Source organism: Oryza sativa, chromosome 7, assembly GCF_034140825.1.
Source record: "Oryza sativa Japonica Group chromosome 7, ASM3414082v1".
In the NCBI taxonomy this organism is placed as follows: Eukaryota; Viridiplantae; Streptophyta; class Magnoliopsida; order Poales; family Poaceae; genus Oryza; species Oryza sativa.
Window position 1 is genome coordinate 27189992 of NC_089041.1, and position 21275 is coordinate 27211266.

At 43.1% G+C, this 21275-nt stretch overlaps 3 protein-coding genes across 8 annotated transcripts; 1 reads left to right on the forward strand and 2 right to left on the reverse strand.

The window, feature by feature from the left end:
- Window positions 1-15: 15 nt before the first annotated feature.
- LOC4344100 (probable protein phosphatase 2C 65) lies at window positions 16-4354 on the reverse strand. 6 transcript variants are annotated; one of them, XR_010742261.1, is made up of 5 exons: window positions 3224-4251; window positions 967-1098; window positions 524-862; window positions 392-446; window positions 41-313 (listed from the first exon to the last, which is right to left on the reverse strand). XR_010742261.1 is itself a non-coding variant. In NM_001422992.1 (4 exons), exons 1-3 carry the CDS (start codon window positions 4133-4135, stop codon window positions 534-536), a joined length of 1386 nt encoding a protein of 461 aa, NP_001409921.1. In that variant the 5' UTR covers window positions 4136-4354; the 3' UTR covers window positions 16-349; window positions 524-533. The 6 variants fall into 6 exon arrangements, 1 of the variants encoding a protein (NP_001409921.1); XR_010742259.1 differs by having other exon boundaries at window positions 524-871; XR_001547820.3 differs by having other exon boundaries at window positions 524-875.
- A 4712-nt stretch (window positions 4355-9066) lies between these two features.
- LOC112939581 (uncharacterized) lies at window positions 9067-12081 on the forward strand. The gene is made up of 3 exons (XM_026026813.2): window positions 9067-9333; window positions 9428-9523; window positions 9672-12081. Exons 1-3 carry the CDS (start codon window positions 9082-9084, stop codon window positions 11982-11984), a joined length of 2661 nt encoding a protein of 886 aa, XP_025882598.2. The 5' UTR covers window positions 9067-9081; the 3' UTR covers window positions 11985-12081.
- A 3432-nt stretch (window positions 12082-15513) lies between these two features.
- Window positions 15514-20994, reverse strand: LOC112939663 (uncharacterized). Its single transcript, XM_026027160.2, has 4 exons — window positions 20749-20994; window positions 19912-20339; window positions 18611-18849; window positions 15514-16394 (listed from the first exon to the last, which is right to left on the reverse strand). Exons 1-4 carry the CDS (start codon window positions 20991-20993, stop codon window positions 15831-15833), a joined length of 1476 nt encoding a protein of 491 aa, XP_025882945.1. The 5' UTR covers window position 20994; the 3' UTR covers window positions 15514-15830.
- Window positions 20995-21275: the final 281 nt, after the last annotated feature.

Here is a 21275-nt window from a genome sequence, read left to right on the forward strand (position 1 = left end):
CGTCGCATCTCCAGATTGGCAGTGCTCCTCGAATCACACATTACGGCAAGCATCAACTTTAAGACATCTTTTCAAGTTGTTATTGGTAAATACAGGCACGACGACGCGTTGGTCGTCACACGAACAAAGTCAACCAATCCCCAAGTTAAACGCGACCCAGTTTGGGTCAGGAACCCCTTTTTTTTTTTTTTGCGTCGTCAGTCAGCAGGTGCTCTAAGAAAAACACGAGCAACAGCACCGAGAGGATTTGCCACCGGTGCATGACGGACACTCTGCAAAGCCAGCACCACAGCCATCGCACAGCAACAGCTCCCTGCAGAAGGAATCCGCTTTCTGTATAAGAATTTATCTGAAAATTCGACAAAATATTGATTAGGGCAAAAGATCTTACGGAGGACAGTGATGTGGTATCATGCTGCTTTTCTTGTGTCATTTAAGTTTAGATACTGTAAAGCAACAGATGAACCGATGAGAGTTTGTTTGCATTCACTCGATTCATCGATGACAAGATTGACAGTTTTACCTCATCAAGTTTAGCAGGAGGCTGTTGGGATGCTGCGCTGCACTGATCGATCCATGTTGACAACACCATCCCTTTGATGCCATGATGCTTCCGCTGGTTGCGACATAGCTCTCTCGCTTTCTATCAGCTTGGGGGTTTCTGATGTTCTCCCAACTCCAAGCAGAGGGTGAGTCGGAGAAGGAGCGACGCAGGAGAGGTGTTGTTCTGTTGGAGAGCCTGAAGAGGACGACGGCATTTCAGTAGCAGCATCTCTGTTCAGATGGCTAGCTTCTGACGGTACAAATACAGTTAGCTCTGGTTGCACCGCTCCCGAGCTGCTGCCGTTCATTTTCTGGCTCCCTGCAGGACCTGGCTGAGTAAATTTAGGAAAGAACAATAAATCTCTGCAGGCCAATTAATAGTGTGGTTTTATGCCTAAAGAAATTTGAATGTTGTGCACCAACATTTTCGGAATCCCGGATGTGCACAATGATTATCGTAATGTCATCCGTCCTGTTTTCATGCTCCAGCCATAGTTTGTACGACTCTGCAGCAATTGCTGAGCAAGCTTCCCGGGGATCTTCATATGCAGCCACCTGTTGGGATCAGAAAAGGAGGTTCGCAATTAGTGGCATGCAGTCAATAGAGAGAATATCAAGGTCAACCAAGTAATCAAAAGCACATACAATTCAACATGAAATTGTTACTCAAATTTGCATGGTGATGGGTACAAGGCATAAAAACAATAGTTCATTATCACATTACTTTAATAGTAACAAAAGGCAACATACAATCACAAGTAGCCAATCTACACCATTATAATCTAAACCCGCCATGATCAACATCATATATATCTCTTTTCCCTGATTGATAGGGTAATTTATAGGCCTTTGAGAGAAAACATAGTAGTCCCTTCTAGCCTTCTGTTAATAGTATTATAGGCATTTACACAGTTCAAAAAAATAGGATAACATATATTCTGACTGATCCAATACTGAAAAGTCATGCACTTTCTATGTAGATATTCACAGTGCAAGGCAAAAGGTAGAAAACAATGTAAATGAAATAAGCCATGGAAAGCAAAAAAGGCTGTTACCAGCCTGGCTTCCTTACACACGTAGTTGTAGCACATTCATTTAAGGAAAGTGGTGGGAAGGAAAAGAGGTTCATGAGGGGACCGCCCATTATAAACACCACTCCATGTTAGGGCCTAATCAAAACACATTTGACAGCATGCAGGCACATCCGTAGTGAACTAGCAATCAGCAGTCAATTCTAAAGTGACATTTCAGTTTTGAGTCCAATAAGATGTTTCCATCAGCAATACTTTTGGAAAAGTGTTAGATTATTCCTGATTCACACAGCCCATTTTGAGATGTTCTTACAGTGGTTTACCTATCATGCCCCTCGTTTCCGGTCAGACTTCCGATTAGTCAATTTGCTGTTACAAATCAAACGCTAATCCACTATTCTTCTACTACTCAATAGAAAGTACATCCACTTATGCATAACTTTATTCAGAGTGACAGCTTTCATGATGCCAACATCAATCAACCTCAAAACCCAAACCATTTTGTAATCATTACACCTTCCTGCAGTTCCAACTTTTTTGACAAAGCTAAAGGTTGATGGATTATTTTTACATGCATTTATGCAACAACAGATGGAGCAAAAATGTATATCCATGACCAAAATTGGCCTATTCAAATCCACGAGTGCAGCTAGTAGGCTAACTGTAACTTGTTAGCAACCATTAATATCCATCTCACCATAAATCGTGATATCGCATGTACTAAGCTCGCATCCTAACATAACTAGATGACTCCACAGATAACCTCCCCTTCACTGTAATCCGTGAAACGTTGATGATGTTCCGTAATCCACAGGGAATAAACATCACGGTACATAGAGGTTTTGCGCACCCTAGCATGCAACACTATGCTCATCAAAATCCTAATTGGAACTAACATATACCACTTTGTCTTTGTATTGGTGATCTTAACAAAAGCATTAAGCATTAAGCTTACTTCTGTGTCCCACTGGAGCAATTTCATGCTTCCCCTGAACAGAACATATGCCAAAGTCATACTCTGGTTGGGTTTTTGGCTGTGTACATCTAGTTTGGATGTAGAGGCTGGGCTTATCCCATTTTCTAAAAAAAAAAAACCTCTGGTTGGGTTTAAATGTCTCCAGAATGACACACTGGATGAAACCTATTAACTCACACATGCAGAATATAAATCACACTGCAAGGGCTGTTCTAGAATATCTTATACCATTCAAACATTTCATAAGCTTAGCTGCAACACCAGTTCTTGGAACATCGGATGCTTCATATAAGCCAAAGGCTGACAAGTTGACACACTGCATCAAGTTCTCCAGAAAGAAGAAAAGGAAGAAGCAAAAAAATCTTTTACTTCCATTATCAACCATGTTGGCTAGTTAACTATGTGTGGTAGTGATGAATTCATGGTGAGCAGTGCAGTGGAGTAAAAATATTTCAATATTATATCTCGTCTATTCCCAAAATGAAGCTCTGCACCAAGAAGAGTCCAGTTTCCATGAAGCAAATGCACTGGCTAAATACTAATTACTACCTGAGTCACCACTCACCACACCACAGTTCACTGGTATCCTATGTGTGCAAAACAAACATCGAAATGGATTGGTTCAGAAAATATTATGGGCATGAATTAGAGTGGAGAGAGAGGGGGAAATCACCATGTCCACGACATCCTGGCTGGAGAGAAACTCAAACACGCCATCGCTTGCGACGACGAAGAATAGGTGGGCTGGAGTGATCTCTACACTTTTCACCTCAGGTTCGGCGATGACACCAACAGCCTCGGCGGCTTGGTCGCCGAGGCTGCGCGTGAAGGCCGTGCCGGGGTAGAGCCCGTCGCGCGCCCACACGCGAGGTGGGTCCCCCTCGTCGGCGACCCAGCTCTCCGCCTCCGGGTCGCGCACGCCCTCCACCTGCTCGACCGACATCACCCGCGCGCCGCACGCCTTCACGCGGGCGCGCTCGTCGGCGCGGAACGGCGTCTGGTCCCACGAGAGCTCCTCCGCCGCCACGCGCCCCTCGCGCCAAACCCCGGCCACGGCGCGTGAGTCCCCCACGTTGGCCACGTGGAGCGCACCCCCCGCCACCAGCGCCGCCACGGCGGTGGTCCCGCTCATCGAGTCGTCCACCTCGTCCGCCGCGTGCATCTCCGCGTTCGCCGCCGGGAGCGCCTCCCGGAACGCCGCCGCGGGGTCCTCCACCACCACCATCCTCCCCCCTCCCTCCTCCCCCGCCCCCACCCCCACCCCCGCGAGCAGCCGCGGGAGCGCGTCGCGCGCGAACCCGGCGCACGCGGCGCCGCACGCGCCGTGCCCGTCGAACACCGCGAACAGGTGGAGGTCGGGGTGCCCCGCGAACCGCGTCGCCACCAGGTGCGCGTCCTGCGACTCCCTCCCGGGCGAGTCCGGGTACAGCCCCGCCACCGCCAGCGTCGCGTACTCCAGCACCAGCCCCGCCCCCGGCACCGCCACCCGCCCCAGCGTCGCGCCGCCGCGCCCACCCACCGCCCCGCCGCCGCCGCGTCCCCTCTGCCGCCGCGGCACGCAGCACTTCCCCTGCGCGCACCCCATCGCCGGGCTAGGGTTCGCCGAGTGCGCGATTGCTTTTTGGGAGTTTACAAATCGGAAGGGGAATTCGGAAGAGGAGGAGAGAAGAGAGAGAGATCGAATGATTCAAATGGCACTGTGCTTGTGTGAGAAGAAGAAAGGTAAATTAATAAATGCAACGAATAAAATAAAATTTAAACAAAAAAAAAAGGAGGCGTCAAGTGTGGAATTCGTGTGGGGGTTTTGGCGTGTGCTATGCTACCGCTGCGGTTTGAGAGTGACGCGAATAAAATTCGTTGAATTTTTTTCTCTCTTTTTTTTTGCGTGGAAAAATTAGGAGAATGTTGGCATGATGCATTATTGCGTTAAGTACAGCGGAAAATGTGGCTAAATGCTTTTTGGTCTTCCTTTTTTTTTCTTTCTCTATAGTGACAATCTAGTTAGCAGCAGCATGCAGCCGCCTTCATGTTTTAATCATGACCCAATAGCTTTAAAATGTTTGGTGCCAGTCAATTTTGGTCGATTTGGTGATAATACTACTAATTTGGAAGAAGCACATCCATCACAGATGTTTTTTTTAAAATAAATGATTACATGCTTGTGCTGTGACTTGTGTTGTCACTTGTGACGTTGCTTTCGAATAAGTGTCAGATCATTTTCGAAGCTGTCCTTGCCAATCTTGTCTTCTAGGACTAGACCAAGACATCCTCACAAATCACAAGAAAAGTGCCAAAATTCTAAAATAAATCGAAACCAAACCGCATAAAAATGACTTGTTTTTTTAAGGTGAGTTGTAGATGAGAATGGAGTGCCAGTGACTCAAGTGAGAGGCCCACGAAGCTAGTGTCCAACAGACCAACACTGAACAAATCGAGGAGAAAGGGACCAAGCTTAAATAATTTGGGATTATTAAACCTTCGAGGTTTAATTACCTCTTTAATTGTGTACTCTGTAGTTCTCCAAGGCCAACTTGCCTACATGCATCAACCCGATCCATTGTTCTCTCTTGGATGTGGTTTTGGCATGATATTTTGCTGCAAAACATTTTAGAGCGAAAATAATTTGTTTTAGGCCAGTTCTAAGCTGATATATGCAGCTGTGTTATCAGCGCAAAAATAATTTGTTTTTGATAGCTCTAAGCTGATATATGCAGCTGTGTTATCACTATCAGATGAGTTTAGGTTTTTTATTAGAACCACACCTTTATATTTTCCGAAATAGCATGCTTTCAGGTACTTTAGAATCGACATATGACGAGATAGAAACAGTTCTCACTATTATATTATTTTTTGGGGGAGAAAACAAGTCTTATTATTATATACAGGTACAAATGAGTAAGATCAATATAATAAATAGAAATGATGGATTCATTGATTAGGAGAGATGCGCAAGATGGTGGCGAGAAATGCCCATAATTCGTATTAAATGCAAACGATAATTTTAGCGGTACAATCCACATAAATCCACTCTTGGGTTGATCTGCCTGACGATAACATAGACAACAACAACCGTAAGAAGGAAAAGAAAATCAATCGAAGATGGAGGTCATTTTCTTTTCTGATTTTAGATTTTTGTTCGCATGCTTCTTAAATTTCTAAACGATATGTTTCCGTAAAAAAATATGTATATAATATTTTCTTCAAATATTTTTTATAAAAGAAAACAATACCGTTATGGTGTAATATTTATCAAATAGAGACCACTTCCAGCTAAAGAGAGAATATAAACTACTTGGATGTAACTAGGCACCTAATGACCTAAACAACATTAAAAACCACATTCCAGTGTAGAATTTGCAACCATTTTACTATCAATCGACAGACGAGTTGGGTGCTATCACCATTCACCGGTGATCGGTTCCTCCTATCACAATGCGTAGCGTCGCGTACAGTAGCACGCATACTCGTGCGGCTCGCCTGTCCGTTTCATTCCATCATGACGGCGATTATTATTGTTTTTAATTCGAAGTACTCCCTCCATTCCACAATGTAGCAATCTAAAATAAAATAGGATATGTCTTGTCTAGATTCGTAGCCCTAGAATGTGTCTCATCTCATTCTAGATTGCTACACTGTGGGAGGGAGGGAGTAGTTAACTTCATCTCTTGCGGCAAAAAAAAAAACAATAATGAACTTATCTCTCCATATGCTTACTATCTCCGTCCCATATAATTTGAGTTTTTGTTTGTAATGTTTGATCATTCGTCTTATTCAAAAAAAAATTTAAAATTATTATTTGTTTTGTTTGACTTGTTTTATTATAAAAATACTTTAAGTTTGACTTATTATTTTTTATATTTGCACTAGTTTTTCAAATAAAACAAATGATCAAACGTCGAAAAAAAAGTCAAAGCGACAAATAATATGGGACACAGAGAGTATCACACATGAGCCTGAGCCATGATTGGATAGATGACTATACGAGTACCTCATCCGTTTTACAATGTAAGTTATTCTAGCATTTCTCATATTTATATTGATAGATGTCTAGATTCATTAGCATCAATATGAATATAGGAAATGCTAGAAGAACGGAGGGAGTATTTCGCTAAAACAACGCTTATAGTTCCACGGTAGGAGTACTTATCAGCATTTGTGACACACTAATGGCTTTTTAGTGCCTTCAGTACTGTTGATACGGTGATACCCAATTATATAACGTACTCCCTCCCTAAATCTCATGTTATAATAAGATATTTTAGGTTTGTCATAAAAAAAATTTCTCCAGATTTAACTAAATTTATATAAAAATATAAAAAAATTAATATAAATTATGATGTTATAGATGTTATTTTTTTACATATAAATTAAACCAAACATCAAGAAGTTTATCACTTAAGAAAACCAAAACGTTCTATAATACCAAAAAAAAAAGGAACGGCAGAATCTGCAAGAATTAGAAAATTTTTAGGGAATGCGTATTGTACAATACGTATACGTGTATATGAGTATATCGATTCGATGTGCGCGCGCATATACGGTATACGTCGCGTGTCGTCTAAGTCTATGTATGCAAAGTCTATAAATGCATACACGGTATACGTCGTGTGTACGCAGCGAATTGCGCCTATGTATGCAGTCTCGCTTTTGATGGAGGCGGATTGCGGGAATGCACGTCGCGTCGCCGCCTACTAGCCGGCTGGGCGTATCAAGTGCATCACTATCTACTCGTGAAAAAAAAAGGGTAAAAGATGTACTTTATTTGTCACATATTAAGTTTATTTTTAACTGCTTTTATTTGTCTTAAAAATAAATTTATCTTCAGAGTAATCATTACATCGGAGTTTATAAAAATATAAAATAATTGTATCGGGAGTAGATAAAATGATGAATAGTTTTATTGAGATTTGATAAGATAGAGGTATGCTATTTTTTTTCTTTTATATTGGTACGTGTGTGATTAGTGAAAAATAAATTTATGTTATGATGGAGGTAGTAATGCTACATGCGAGAGGAACCGAACTACACGTACAAGAGAATAAAAGAAAACTGTGCCGTTTGGTTGATGCTACCGACCCGCGTCCGTATCGTCCAATAAGGCACTCCACTCGGGGGTGGTGTCACGCTGTCGCGACAAATGCTGGCTTGTATGTTCGAGCAGGGACAAGTATCAGACTATTAGCCATCTATAAATATATTTTAATGAGATAAAAAAAATAAAAGAGAAGAGTAGCGAGCTACAAATCTATAGCCACCTACACCACGAACTTCAAGACACAATATATTAATAGTATAGTACTACCTCTGTCCTATAATAATTGTATTTATAGGACTTGAATTTATCCCAAAATAATTGTCACAATAGAGTACTAATGGTCCCATTAATCACTTCTCATTCAAATTTCTCCCTATTTTACCCTCAACTACTCTTCCACTCTTACCTATATACCATTTAATAAGGGATATTATAGTCTTTCTTCTTAAAGCTTAATATGCAGTAAACAATCTAGAATTACAATTATTTTGGGACGGAGGTAGTAAGCAACTATTGTATGAATTGACTATTACATTGACTATAGATGAATTGAAGTTAGTAGTGAGATATACTATTAAACTTGCTCTTAGGGAGAATCTGAATGGTTGAGTTTCAGCTAGTGATAATCTTACGGCTCTCTTTCATTTACAAGAAAAACATAAAAAGCTTGGAAAATTATAACCCTATAGAAAAAGGGGTTGTTCATTTGTGCTACTTGTGACTGTGTTACATCTGTAGCAACAATACTCACAATAAAAATAAATAAACTATGGTTTGTGCTGCCCAAGCTAGCACAAACAATCGGAAACAAACGATTTCCTTTGAATTTTTCATGGAACGAAGAATCATATAAAGATTTAGAGGAAAGTTAGCAAATGTTCTAATCTCTTAGAAAATTTCTTATGAGTTTATCCCTCTTATTTGATTCCTATATTTTTTCTACTGTTTATTCAAACAATCACTACTATATTTTTCTTGTGTTTTACTGATCTCTATTTTGCACTTGAGTTCATGTAGAAATCATGTGTTCTTCCTATTTCCTCCATTTTCTCAATCCTACATTTCAAAGGAGCCCAAACCAAATTTCCTAGCTTTCGGTTTTTATCAATTTTCTAAATTTTGTAAGTACATATAACATATCCTCATAATTAAGTCTAAAGAGGCTGGAATTTTATTTATTTATTTAAAAGTTTTGCAAAAATATACTTCCCGACAGGACATATAAATCGCTATATAGCAGGTAATCTATATGAGAGAGAGAGTGCGCCATGTAAATTTTGTAGACGGCCCCCTCCAAGGATAAATTGCTTTAGGGGAGGGTAAATTAATTGCCGAGAGGCCCCACTCGGGAACAGTAAAATAAATATTTCAAAAATAAGTTAAAAAAATCAAAGACGTTGTACCTGCATATTACCTGAGAAAAAGAAAATAACGGAGCGGCCCATGTAACGTTGAGCTAAAGCCCATGTGGAACCAGCCCACGGCCCGGTTGATAGATGCGGAGGGAGGCGGAGCCCACCACCCTGCGGAAATGGAGGGAAAGCGAGCGCCACATGGCGGGAAGCGAGAGCGTCCCCCTCCCCGACTCCCGAGGCGCACGACGACACACGACACCCACGACACGCACAGTGCGAGAGCTCTCGTCGAGACCAGCGCCGCCGCCGCCGCCGATCATGTCGGAGCGCGAGGGCCCGCCGTCCTCCGGCCCCGCGGCGGCCGTGGCGCCGCCTCCCCTCGCCGCCGAACCCGTGCGTTCGATCTCCTCGCCGCGCTATCTCTCTCTCTCCGCTTGCTTCCTCTTCTTCTCCTGTTGTTGAAGTCGTGTGCGTTCTGTGCCCGCAGGGTGCCCGCGGCGGCGGCGACGGCGGCGGCGGAGGGAGGAAGCGGAAGGGCGCGGCGGCCGGAGCCGGAGCCGCGGCCGCGCGGAAGCCTCGAAAGGTAGCCACTCTTGTTCGATTCGTTTGAGTATGGAGCAAAGTGCCACTTCAACAACAGTAGATTTCCCCAACAAAATCTCTGCATCTACTGTTATTTCCCCAAACACAACATCACAATGACGCATCCGTACTACCATGGTTTCATGTAGGATTACGGGACAAATCAGGCTTATGTGTTCTACGGACATTCGCGAGATTTCCAGTACGTGGGCGTAGAAGATTTGCCTAAATGTGCACACGTGATTGCGGAGCTTCCACCGCAGTCGCAGTCAATGTCACTGATGGATGTGCAGATCTGGATCATCAAATTGTTTCGGCTCCATCCTGAAACTCAAGATCTCTCAATCAAGGGTTTCTACTCGGATTATTGCCCCTCTGTCCTAATTCCAGAGTGGTATTTTGGGTACTGGATAACCTATGATTGTCTACGTGATGAATCATGGGCTTCCTTTGCCAAGAAAGTTAGGGGGAGAAGAAATGGGATGGAAATGTTCGTCTTATATGTGGACTCCTCTGAAATCAAGCACTCCAGCAGTTTGATCAAAGCCATACCTGATGATTATTCTCAGTTGGAAACGGCTGTGCTGCCTGACGGAAAATCCCTGTCGTCATTTTTCCCTTTGAATTGCACTTCCAAACGCCTCACCGAAGACCTGACGATGACAACCACGGAGATCGCCGCATATCTTGCTCAATACTACGGCGATCAGTACAGTCGTGCTGGGGCATGGAGGGCAAAAATGAAGGCTTTGGAGCTGCGCTATGGTACCTTCTATGATTCACACAACTATGCGCCGAGGTTACTTAAGGACATAAAACATAAGCACCCTTACAGTTTTGTGGACATCAAGGATACAGAGGTTGCAGACTGTAAAGATTTCAGAGTTCTCCACCGGATATTTTGGGCATTCGACCAGTGCAGAAGGTCCTTTATGCATTGTCGTCCTGTGATCTGCATTAAGGGCACACCACTCTGTGGTAAATATCAAGGAGTGCTGATGACTGCTCTAGCATTTGATGCTAATGATTACTGCATTCCAGTCGCATTTGCTGTGGTCGAAGGTGAGAGCAAGGAAAGCTGGTTGTGGTTTCTGAGGAATGTGAATCATTCTGTTGTGAATGGGCGTTCTAATGTATGCCTCATACATGATTACAAAAGAGAGTTGCTTGATGCTGTAGAGGACCTGCAGGATAGTCCTGAAGAAGCATATCCATGGAGAGGCATACAGAGCCGGTGGTGCGTCGAACACCTTGCTGAAAGCTTCTTTGCACATTTTGGTGACAGGAAGCTGGTGATGTTATTCAAGAAACTCTGTCAGCAAAGCCGACCATGTAAGTTTGGCAAAATTTGGAAGGAGCTAGATGAGTTGACACTGAAATATACGCAGGAGAAAGAAAGTGGTGCTAGTGGGGAAATTCAACAGGAGTCAGTTGAGCATGGCGAAACAGAGTTTGTGGCACAAAGACCACACATCCATCTTGATTCAGTGGGAGAGGAGGTGGAAAGGAATTGCTCTGGTGGCACAGAGAGCAAAATAACAAGGTTCTCCGAGTGGATCGGTCCAAAACCAATGGAGAAATGGTCATTGTTGTACGATAAAAACGACGCAAGATATGGCATCATGGGCACCAGTATAGCTGATTTATACAAAGATAACCATGTAATGAAGGGGATAAGGTGCCTTCCGCTCTCTGGATTACTGGACCTGACATACCGTCGCATGGCAGAATGTTACGATACCAGAAGTGCTGCTGCAAAGAAATCAACTGGCAACCCTTTAATTAACTTCCCTGAATGCATCCAGGATGAGATGAAGGCCAAATTGCAGAAAGCCGAGACACATCACGTAACTTGTATAAACAGTGGGAATAAAAACGCTTTCTTTGAGGAAGGACACGGAATATTTAAGGTCCAATCAAAGAACAAGTATGTGATTGTTGAGCTGACACAGAGAGAGACACAAACGCACAAACATCCTAAAGTTCGAACCGTAATCAGCGGAAATACCATCCACAATACTTTAGTTCGAGAGCCAGTGATAAGAAAAGCTCACTGTTCTTGCAACAAGCTGAAGCTGCTTCGCAAGCCCTGCTCCCATGTCATCGCCGTCTGCTGTCAGGTTGGAGTTAGCCCTGATACATACATGTCCCCTTACTACACTCTGGCTTATCTTGCTGACACTTGGAGGGGCAAATTCGATGCATCGGAGGCCTTAGGAGAACACTACACATTAGGAGACTTTTGCAGAGATCCTTGCTATTCAACACTTATGTTAGGAAATCCGCCAACATGGATCCCTGATAAAAGGATGGAGTGCGGTCTTCCTGCCTTCCTAACATCGGACGGGACCCAAAATGGCGTTGATGAGGAAGAGCAACAATGCAGCATTGAGAGTGTATCATCAGCTGCTGACAATCAAGGCACTGAAAATCGTTCATCAAGAGAAACTGACCAGGTCTGAATTCTGTTGTGAGTGTATCACCTTATGTTGTATCCTGAATCTGTAATGTCCATTGTACTTGACCTATCCTAAGTAACCCTGAATTTTGCCATGATCATTTGCAATGCTATTGTTCTCTCTTGATAGTGTTGACTCTTGAGAATAGTACGTACTGCCTTGTTCATAGCAAAATGCACCTAACACTGATAATGCTGATATATCCTGTTATCTGGACGCCAGACTGTTTATTGGATCAGGTATTTCAAGTGTGCTGTTATGCTTACATCTTTCCCCTTTTTTCCTTTAAAGTTGGAACTATATTGATTATCGTGAATAATCAGCCTTTTAACATAATGACTATTACGTGACAACTTCTACAGCTATGTTAGATGCTAACAATAAGTTCTCTTATCTTAAACTAACAGTTGGCATAGTGTGCTGATTTTAGTATGGTCGTGTTACTCGTGTAACCATGTACTGTTAGTTCTGTAAATATCACAGGCTGAAAACACGAAAGGCCATTAACACAAGAATGCCAAAACGAGAAAAAGTTCACTCTAGATCCCTCATCTTGTCGTCGAGTTTCAAAAACACCCCTGAACCATAAAACCAGATTCAACGTATCCCCTCACTTAAAAAATATCAGTGCACACGAGATACACGCCTTGGGGACCTCCTCGTGTGCACTAGTTTCCGAGTGTGGACGTAAAGTGAACTTTTTTCCCGAAACGATGATCACAAGGGCCCATGGGCCTTTGTACTTTGCTTCCACGGCCCAGGACATCACGGTCTACTACCATCATCAATGGCGGGAAAAGCATGGGAGAAATGGAGGGAAAATGAGCTCCCATTCCCCACCCAGAGGCCGCCGCCGCCACTGCGGAGCGGAGCTTTTTTTTCGCGAACACGTAAAAAGATTGCACGTCAATATATCAGAAGAAAAGAGTTATAGTTACACAACACAATCAGCCAGACCGGTTTATGCCAGGGGAAAGGAAAAAAACAAAATAAAAATGTTGAAGCTTAGAAAAAACTACGGCGGCTAAACACAAACTCCAACTAATGGGAAGGGCCAAGCCACTCTACACTAGTATTTCCGTGTGTGGACGTAAAGTGACGATGTCCTCGCCGTCTCCCGCCGCCGCTGGCGCCTACGCGTCCCTGTCCTTCCCAAAGGAGCTCTGCTGCCAAGCACCAGAATCTCTACAAGAGCACAGGCTCATATATGCAGGGAATTTTCCTTCCTTTTTGTTTTTTTTTTTCAGTTTCTTCAGAAAGGTTAACAGGTTTTGTAGCGGATCTATCGTTGCTTTCTGACTTACTGTTTCTCTGAACAGTGAACACTGAAGCTTTGGTTCCTCTGCTGGATTTCATGTAGATGAAGGTGTGAAGGCGAGATATTGGATCAACCCCGATAAGAAGGTACTGGAGATCCTGCATGCTGAATCCAGGTCCAAGCAGGAAATGGCTCTGCTGCTTTGCCAAAACCTCATCACTATTTAAGCTCTCCACTCTAGATGTTCAGGGTTCTGCAGATATCTAGCGCTGGAAAGCAAAGAATGTACCAAGTAGTACAATCCTAACATGCTACATTGTGTTAAAAACAAAAACTATATCTGTAGAATTGAATTGTATAGCAGAATTTACATAAATTATCATCTTAGTTCAAACTAAATATTAATACCAAGGGATATTGTCCAAACTGATCAAAATGTTCATTATAGTAACGCCTGATTTTCAGTACGACTTGCCTGAACCTCACACTAACTGATCAAAATGTGCATTCATGACTAAACAAAGAAGAGGCTGCTCTCTGTTGCTCAGCCATTCAACAAAGAGGTCGGCTGATCAAGAGTTGTCTTATTGCAACCAGCCAATCTTATAGATATTCTCTTATCGTTTTATGCATATATATGTACGGCACAAAGTTATTTAGTGAGGTAAAATCTGATCCTAGAAATTGGGGAAGATAGTTTTTAGATGAGTTGATGTTATAGTTTTTATATGAGTTGATGTCACTATATCATATACAATTTGAAACCATAACTGAATGTAATATTTCAATCCGTAATTAATTGTCCCTCTATGCTTTTTTTGTTTGAGAATTTGAGAAGTCAGATTCCTTTGGGTGTGCGCAAACGCGCCTCATAATCTAATGTTGACCAGTAGGCAGTATTCATGTTAATCAATATATAATAGGCTGGTTGGGCTCATATGTTTGCACTTTTGGCTAGCAGCTTTTTTTTTTCTAGAGAAGGGTATTTTTTACCCCGCCTCTACATCCAACCGGACATATACAGCCATCAAAATAGGAAACTTAGCCCCGCAAACAACTCAATCTGAAATTCGCTCCTATGGAGATTTAAACTCAGAATCTTGGGGACTATTCAGGTCATTGTAACCACTAGGCTACATGCCTTTTCGTCTGCTGTCGATAATATCACGAGTAAAGCAGCACCATCAATGCCCAGTACAAGCCTACAAGGTAATTTTATCGTCAATACAAGTGTCAGAAACCATATAATGCTCACCAATTTGTGGTTTTTCCTTTTAGACAAACTGATGTTTTGGTTTCTTACCGCATAAATGGGGCAGACCAATATCCTCTGCAAATTTTATTCACAATCTGCCTAATTTCTATATCCACTGTTCATTCATTCTTCTTACTGCACAATAATCATTTATACAAATAAATATGTAGTAGCTTTTTTATGTTCCTGCAATATTTGAATAGATGAGTGTAAAGGAATATGTTTATTCTTTGCAGCAGGCCGCTAACCACCGTTACATCTTGATTAGTAAAAAATATTGCTTTGTGCGCATTTAGCATATTTTTTTTGAAATCTATGAGCCATTTATTAGGTTTTTGGGCAGCACATGCTTTTCATGTTAGATTTCAGAGCAAAATTGATGGAATGCTACAGGTTGAAAAATAAATAAGGAGTGGAACAGACTGCATGGGATGGAGGTCACCAATGTTGGCATCAATTGAAGCTGCCTAACAAATAAGTAAAAATATGTAGTGCAAACCTTATATAATGTAAACCTGAAAATTACTGTAGAATTAAAAATTGAATGTCCGGTTCACGTCACCCTGAGTAAACTTTTACTCCCAGTTTTAACCATGAGTACAGGTTTTGTTGGGATTAAAAGTTTTACTCAGGATGACGTGGATACATCACAGACGTCCATTCTTGGATCCTACGAGAGTTTCCCGGTTTGCACTACGTATAAGGTTGCAATACATATTTTTCCAACAAATAATGTGTTGTATTTCACAACAGTTATGAACTGGTCTATTGTGACATAGTTCTAGCAATTTTAAAGATTTCTTTTGCTATGGTGTAACCTGTAATTTTTTATTTTATCTTCTCAACTAAATGCTATTCCATTAGAGGATTTGTTTATTCAAATATCTTAAATATATATTTTTTCATCACATACTCTACAAATGGTGTTATTGATGAAGCAATAGAAAAACATTAAGTGATGTTTGTTTATGCATGTAGAAAAATAAGAACCATCTTACAAAGTATTCACATCAACAAGGTACAGAAATTACTCCCTCTTGATCGAGAATTGAACTACACAACTAAAAGCTACCCAAGTTTGTGACAGTTATAATAATAATAAAATGAACATGGATGTTGACATATATAAATATTTTTATGCATGCTTACTAAATATCGCCGTAGCGTTAGCACGGCCCTGCTACTAGTAACTAAAAGTACTTTTTTTAGGGACAAAGGGCTTAATTACAATGACAGATTTATTACAATACTTTACTATCCAAGTTTGCCGTACCTAGGTTTAGTAAGCCACAGGTTTTTAGTCACTCTTGGCCGACTCGATAAAACAGAAGAGTAATCACTTTAGTCCGGCAGGCAAAGTCGACCAAGTCACATTTACTGAGATTAACGCAAAATCAGTCTTTATTTCTTGAGTATCATAGCCATGGATTTTCTCCTTGAAGGAAACATAATGCTGGTCGAAACTGGATGGAAACGCACCCACTTTGAACTTCAAATCTATGAAAGAATCCCTCATTACAGCAACCACCGACCTCTTTAAATCACGTGACTCACTGATGACACCATCAAAGAGACGGATTTCCTTATCCAAGTCACTGGTTAAACAACCGAGCAACAAATTGAAACTGCTTTGCACTTCTGATATAAGAATCTCTACGGTGGCCTCAGCTGAACAATTAAAACGTGATAAAGTTATGTCAACTGCACCGTAATCGCCAGGAATGCAAATTGTTTCTGGCCGATTCCATAGGCCTCCAGGGCCTATCATTGATGCACCATCAATCAGCTGTAGGTCATCTTTTTCTTGTTCACCTGTCTTGATCCTCATGTCATATTCAATTAGAGCATAGTCCATCATGTCTATTCCTCGGTTAGGGCCTTCCATGTTGATGAGCGAACCCTACAAAATTATTATATTTAGTTGCTCTTCTTATAAAAGTAAGAAATATCTAAAGGTGGATGCTTCCTTATGTTGTTTCACTTGTAACAGCATTTACTTGAAAGGTCCTTAAAGTTGGAGCGTGGTGTCACTTAGGTCCACGATCTTGTAAAATCAACATTAAGATCCATGAACTTGTTTAAGTGAATCATTGCAGTCCAAAAACACGTCTGACCGGGTTGACCGTCCTACGTGGCAGTCTAGCGTGGCTACATGTTTGCAATTAGGCCCCTCCACGCCCGATCCACAGCCTTCATGGTGTTGGAGACGCGGTTCTTGCCGATGAGCGACATGACGGCCTCCCGCGCCTTGGTGAGCACCTGCGTGAGCGCCTCCCGACCTTCGCCATCATGTTGCCCGGCGCCGTTGCCGCCTTCGGTGGGTGTTTGTTGCAGCAGCAGCGGCGGAGGAGGGGGGACAGGGGCAGATGCACTAGGGAAGGAGAAGCAACACAAGCCGGTGCTCAAGAACACCATCGCCGGCGGCGACCACAGCGGGAACAATGACGGCGGAGGTGGCAGGGAGAAACAGCGGCGACCGCGCTGGCGTGAGCAACAACAGCAACAGCAGCGAGGAGGATGAACGCGATGTGGCGGCGCAGAGGATGGGTGATGTGGACTAGCGCAGGTACCAAGAGGACATCGAGGACAAAACCATCGCCATGGATTCCGATCCTGAGGTTCATATCGCGCCGAGTAAGCTCTTGCTCCGTTGATCTCTAGCTTTGCATGTGCCGCCGCTGACGGTGTTAGATTTGAAACTTTTTTGGTTGTTTGCGTGTGCCGCCGCTGACGGTGTCAGGTTTGACATGGCAAGGACCCTAGCGGTGCAGGAGATGGAGCAGTGGAGGGCGACGGCGCAACGTGTCAAGGTGTCGGCTCGGTGACCTCGGCGGCCCCGTCTTGGACGTCTCGGCGGCACCACACTCCACGATGCGTGTGCTGCGGGAAGGCGAGGACATCGGCACGACGCCTGTCGTCGACTCTTTCGAGTGGAAGGATGCGGCCACGTACACAATGCCTGAAGGCAGCGCTGCCGCCTGTCGTGTCCGGCGTGACGTACACCGACAAGATCAAGTTGGCAGCGACATGCACCACGGAGAGTACAGCAAGAAGCTAGCCACCACAATGTACGAGAAGGTCGCCGGAGTCGGGACCGTCGTGGACTCGTGGCTGGCAAGGTGCAGCAAGTGACGCAGTCCGCTGGCACCGTGATCTCAGGCATCAGCGGCACCTCGTAGTCACAGGGTACCGCGCAGGACTCGGACGCCTCCACCACCCTTGCCTCCGGCGAGCCAGCGACCGGGCAGCAGCAGGACAAGGGGGCGACGGTCACCGGCTAAATCGCCGACATGCTCCGTCGGGGCGATGAGGACCGCGTGCTCAGCGAGGCGATCTTCGGCATGGTGCAGTGGCGGAAGGAGGTCGTGGCACAGCGCGTGCCGGCGGTGGCGGCAGCGGTGCCGGACGAAACGATGATGAAGATCCGGGAGGCACTCGCATAGGTGCTCGCTAAGGTGCGGGAGGCCGTTACGTCGGTCATCGGCAAGAACCACATCTCCGACACCGTGAAGGCCGTGGATCGGGCGTGGAGGGCCTAATTGCAAATATGGAGCCACGCTGGACTGCCACGTAGGACGGTCAACCCAGTCAGACGTGTTTTGTACTGCTATGATTCACTTAAACAAGTTCATGGACCTTAATATCGATTTTACAAGATCATGGACCTAAGTGACAGCACGCTCCAACTTTAAGGACCGGTGGTGTATTTTACTCTTTTTACAACTACCAAGATCTTCATCATGTATCAAACAAAAGAAAAAAAAAATTATGTAGGGTACTAAGCAACAACAAAGTGTCCAAAACTATTTAACATGATTTTTCTTTGGAATACATGTGTTCCTTAGTTTCATAATTTAAACCTGTTCTCATAGTAAATCATCATTTCATAATATAGAGTACACTCCCTATGTAAGGTGCGTTTTGGAAGGAGAAATTCTTGAAAAGTAGAATTTTGACCTTTAATTTCTCTATCAATATATCACCAATTGCAATAAAATTAACATCTTAAAAGTAATTCGAGTACCAATAATTTGACGATTTTTGCCAAAACTCATGAAGTATGAATTTTCCAAATCAAAATACACAATGATATTTCTAGATAAGTCGGATGTGTACCTGCTCCACAATGATGGGATCATCCCTGCTACAGTTGACAATATAATTAAGCAACGGATCCAGATCATCCCGCACAGCTATGTATCCATACAACTCTACTGAACCACCATCCAGTGTAATTTTAGCCAACTCCAATGATAAAATTTGCAGCATGTGGCAATGAACATGTGACATGCAAGTTCCATTACTGCGAATGACACAATTTGTGGGATTCGAAAACCTCATTGCCTCCAACCGAGCTTCAAAAAAAGTAAAGTCATAATGTAAGTTTGTGACCGGAAATTAATACAGTGAACAAACACTTGACATTTGAAAAGTACATGTGATATTTGATGATTATATGGCCTTATTGGATTTTTTTTTCCTTTTCATCTACAAAGTAGAAACAACCTATGTTCTTTTTACTAGGAGAGCAACATCTATCCTAGTATCAACTACAAGAAAAAAAAAACTCAAGGGCAGACTACCTCTTCAGAAAGCCAGGTATATTCTTTCCTGTACCAGCCTTTTACCTCTACAGAAAACCACGTGTTTTGGGAAGTGGTCTATATTTTGGAAACTGGCAACCCGCTCCTCATATTAAACAGGGGCATTTGAATGTTTGGTTGGCCCCTTGAACACCTAGTAGTCCTTTAGGTTATATATAGTATGTGAACTGCCTGAGTACTTTCTATTATTGCTTGTTGTTGCTCCCTGCATGCTTGGAAAACTTGTACTATTACTGACAGTTTGTGGCTGCATGTATGGAGAATTTAAACCTAATGGCAATTACAACAGTGTGGATGCCATATTTAGATTATTATTTGCACTTATAGTTGTCATTTTCTTGTGTATTCTGCTATTGAAATACATGCTCAAAGGCTGTGTGATCACCGTGTTGCAAAGTTCAGGGATAAAGTACTTTGGACATTTATGTAATTAAATGGCATGGAATAAGGTCCTAGTCCATGTCATCAGAACTCTGCATGCAACCTCAGTCCCTCCCATCAGGCTGTGGCGCAGATTGCTATGTATGCAAATGGTGCTAAGCTGAAGGGCCAGTAAAAGTAAAGTACAAGGCTTGGGGTGGAAGTGTTACTCTCATCCACGTTTAAGGATCTCCAGTACAATTATCTCATAGCTGAAAAGAGTGTAAGGCGGGTAAAATTATGGCAGTGCTGCATAGCACCACATATACAATGATCTCTAGGATCGCAATAAAATATTTATAGATATGGAAAGAGATTCGCTATGTTCAAGGAAACAAATTATCTCTAATAAAAAATACTATAGCAAATAAAGATAGAGAAAAGATAGCTTACTCTCATTACGGTCTGCAATATGAAACTCCCTTTTCCACGGTGTGTCCATGATGTCCCTATATATAGAGCCATCACGGTGTCTACTTTTTGGAAGTATGTTGTTCACAGTATATTCTTCAGGATCAAGAACTTCGTCCTCCTCAACATGTTCCTCCGTTTCACTCCTTCGATCATCCTCATCACAGCCATCCTGCTTCGCACTTTGCCCCAGTACATCGTATTTGATGTATGAAACCTCTGAGGACGCCGCATCTCTATTACTTTTCTCATCTCCAGCTCTAGCCTCCAAGATTGTGCCCCTGGTGTCAATGGTTTTCATACCTTGAGTGATCGCAGTATGCTTCTTTTCCTGGGATGGAAGTCGCCTGTATGACTCGTCGCCTTTTACTCGACTGATGGTGGTCATGTTCCGAGGTTCCCAAGGAAATCTATCATTAATTAAGAGAATGAAAAACCAATATCAACAACTAAAATAAATAAGACGGTACCATCAGTCAGGATTGAGATCATCTAACCCTGAAATCGATAATCGATTTCTAAATTTTTTTTCTCGATCTCCTTTGTCTTTGTTTCGAATTAGTTTAAAGAAACTTATTTTCCACAACTACCTTCAAACAAATGAAAACAAAACCCAAAGTTTTTTTTTTTTTGCGAGGAAAACAAAACCCAAAGTTGATCGCAGATCCAAAAACTGTGGCAAAAGACGCAAACTTTAGCATCAGAACAAGGAAAAAAAACACATGCCCAAAAAATCTGTCTATGAAAATCATGCCAAAACTGTAGTAATAACCAAGTAAAGGCGCAGACTTTAGCATCGATCAGCACAAGAAAACACACCGGGAAACACGACGGACGACAGGTCCTCCTCGAGCAAGCAATGGTGACCACCAGCACCAGCTAGCCGCTGCAGATGCCATGAGAGAGGGAGAAGAGATGAGGCGGTGCATCGGGGCAGGAGATCGGGCGGCGGCGTTAGAGCGTCGGAGCAGACGCGGAAAGCGGCGGAGAATTCGCATCTGGGCGGCGGCGGGGGTTAGGGGGAATAGCCGTGCTGTGGCTGCGTGGGGGATTTCTGTCATCATCAGAAACGGGCATCATGTGGATGGACATAATTGCCCCTGGTTGGACGTGGTAAGTCAAGTCTATTTTGCCTCCCTCAACTCTTGCCTTTGGTGGTATGACGTCCCTGAAAAGGTGGTTCGAGGATGTTTTTTATCCCGACGACAAGTTGAGGGACCTTCGATGTACTTTTTCCTAGAAGATAGAGCAAATCAATCTGATGGGCCGAATTGGAGGCCCATATCCGTGCAAACCCAAGGTGACGATATTATCAGCCCAATATTGTACACGACTCCCAAATCGCT

Coding starts and splice junctions, on each gene's coding strand:
- LOC4344100 (NM_001422992.1), bottom strand. CDS start 4,135: ATGGGGTGCGCGCAGGGGAAGTGCTGCGTGCCGCGGCGGCAGAGGGGA. Junction 1,099..3,223: donor GCCAGGATGTCGTGGACATG/GTGATTTCCCCC, acceptor TGATCCCAACAG/GTGGCTGCATATGAAGATCC. Junction 876..966: donor ACATCCGGGATTCCGAAAAT/GTTGGTGCACAA, acceptor AAATTTACTCAG/CCAGGTCCTGCAGGGAGCCA.
- LOC112939581 (XM_026026813.2), top strand. CDS start 9,082: ATGCGGAGGGAGGCGGAGCCCACCACCCTGCGGAAATGGAGGGAAAGC. Junction 9,334..9,427: donor CTCCCCTCGCCGCCGAACCC/GTGCGTTCGATC, acceptor CTGTGCCCGCAG/GGTGCCCGCGGCGGCGGCGA. Junction 9,524..9,671: donor CCGCGCGGAAGCCTCGAAAG/GTAGCCACTCTT, acceptor GGTTTCATGTAG/GATTACGGGACAAATCAGGC.
- LOC112939663 (XM_026027160.2), bottom strand. CDS start 20,993: ATGATGACAGAAATCCCCCACGCAGCCACAGCACGGCTATTCCCCCTA. Junction 20,340..20,748: donor GTCGTCCGTCGTGTTTCCCG/GTGTGTTTTCTT, acceptor AATTAATGATAG/ATTTCCTTGGGAACCTCGGA. Junction 18,850..19,911: donor TATTGCAGACCGTAATGAGA/GTAAGCTATCTT, acceptor CTTTTTTTGAAG/CTCGGTTGGAGGCAATGAGG.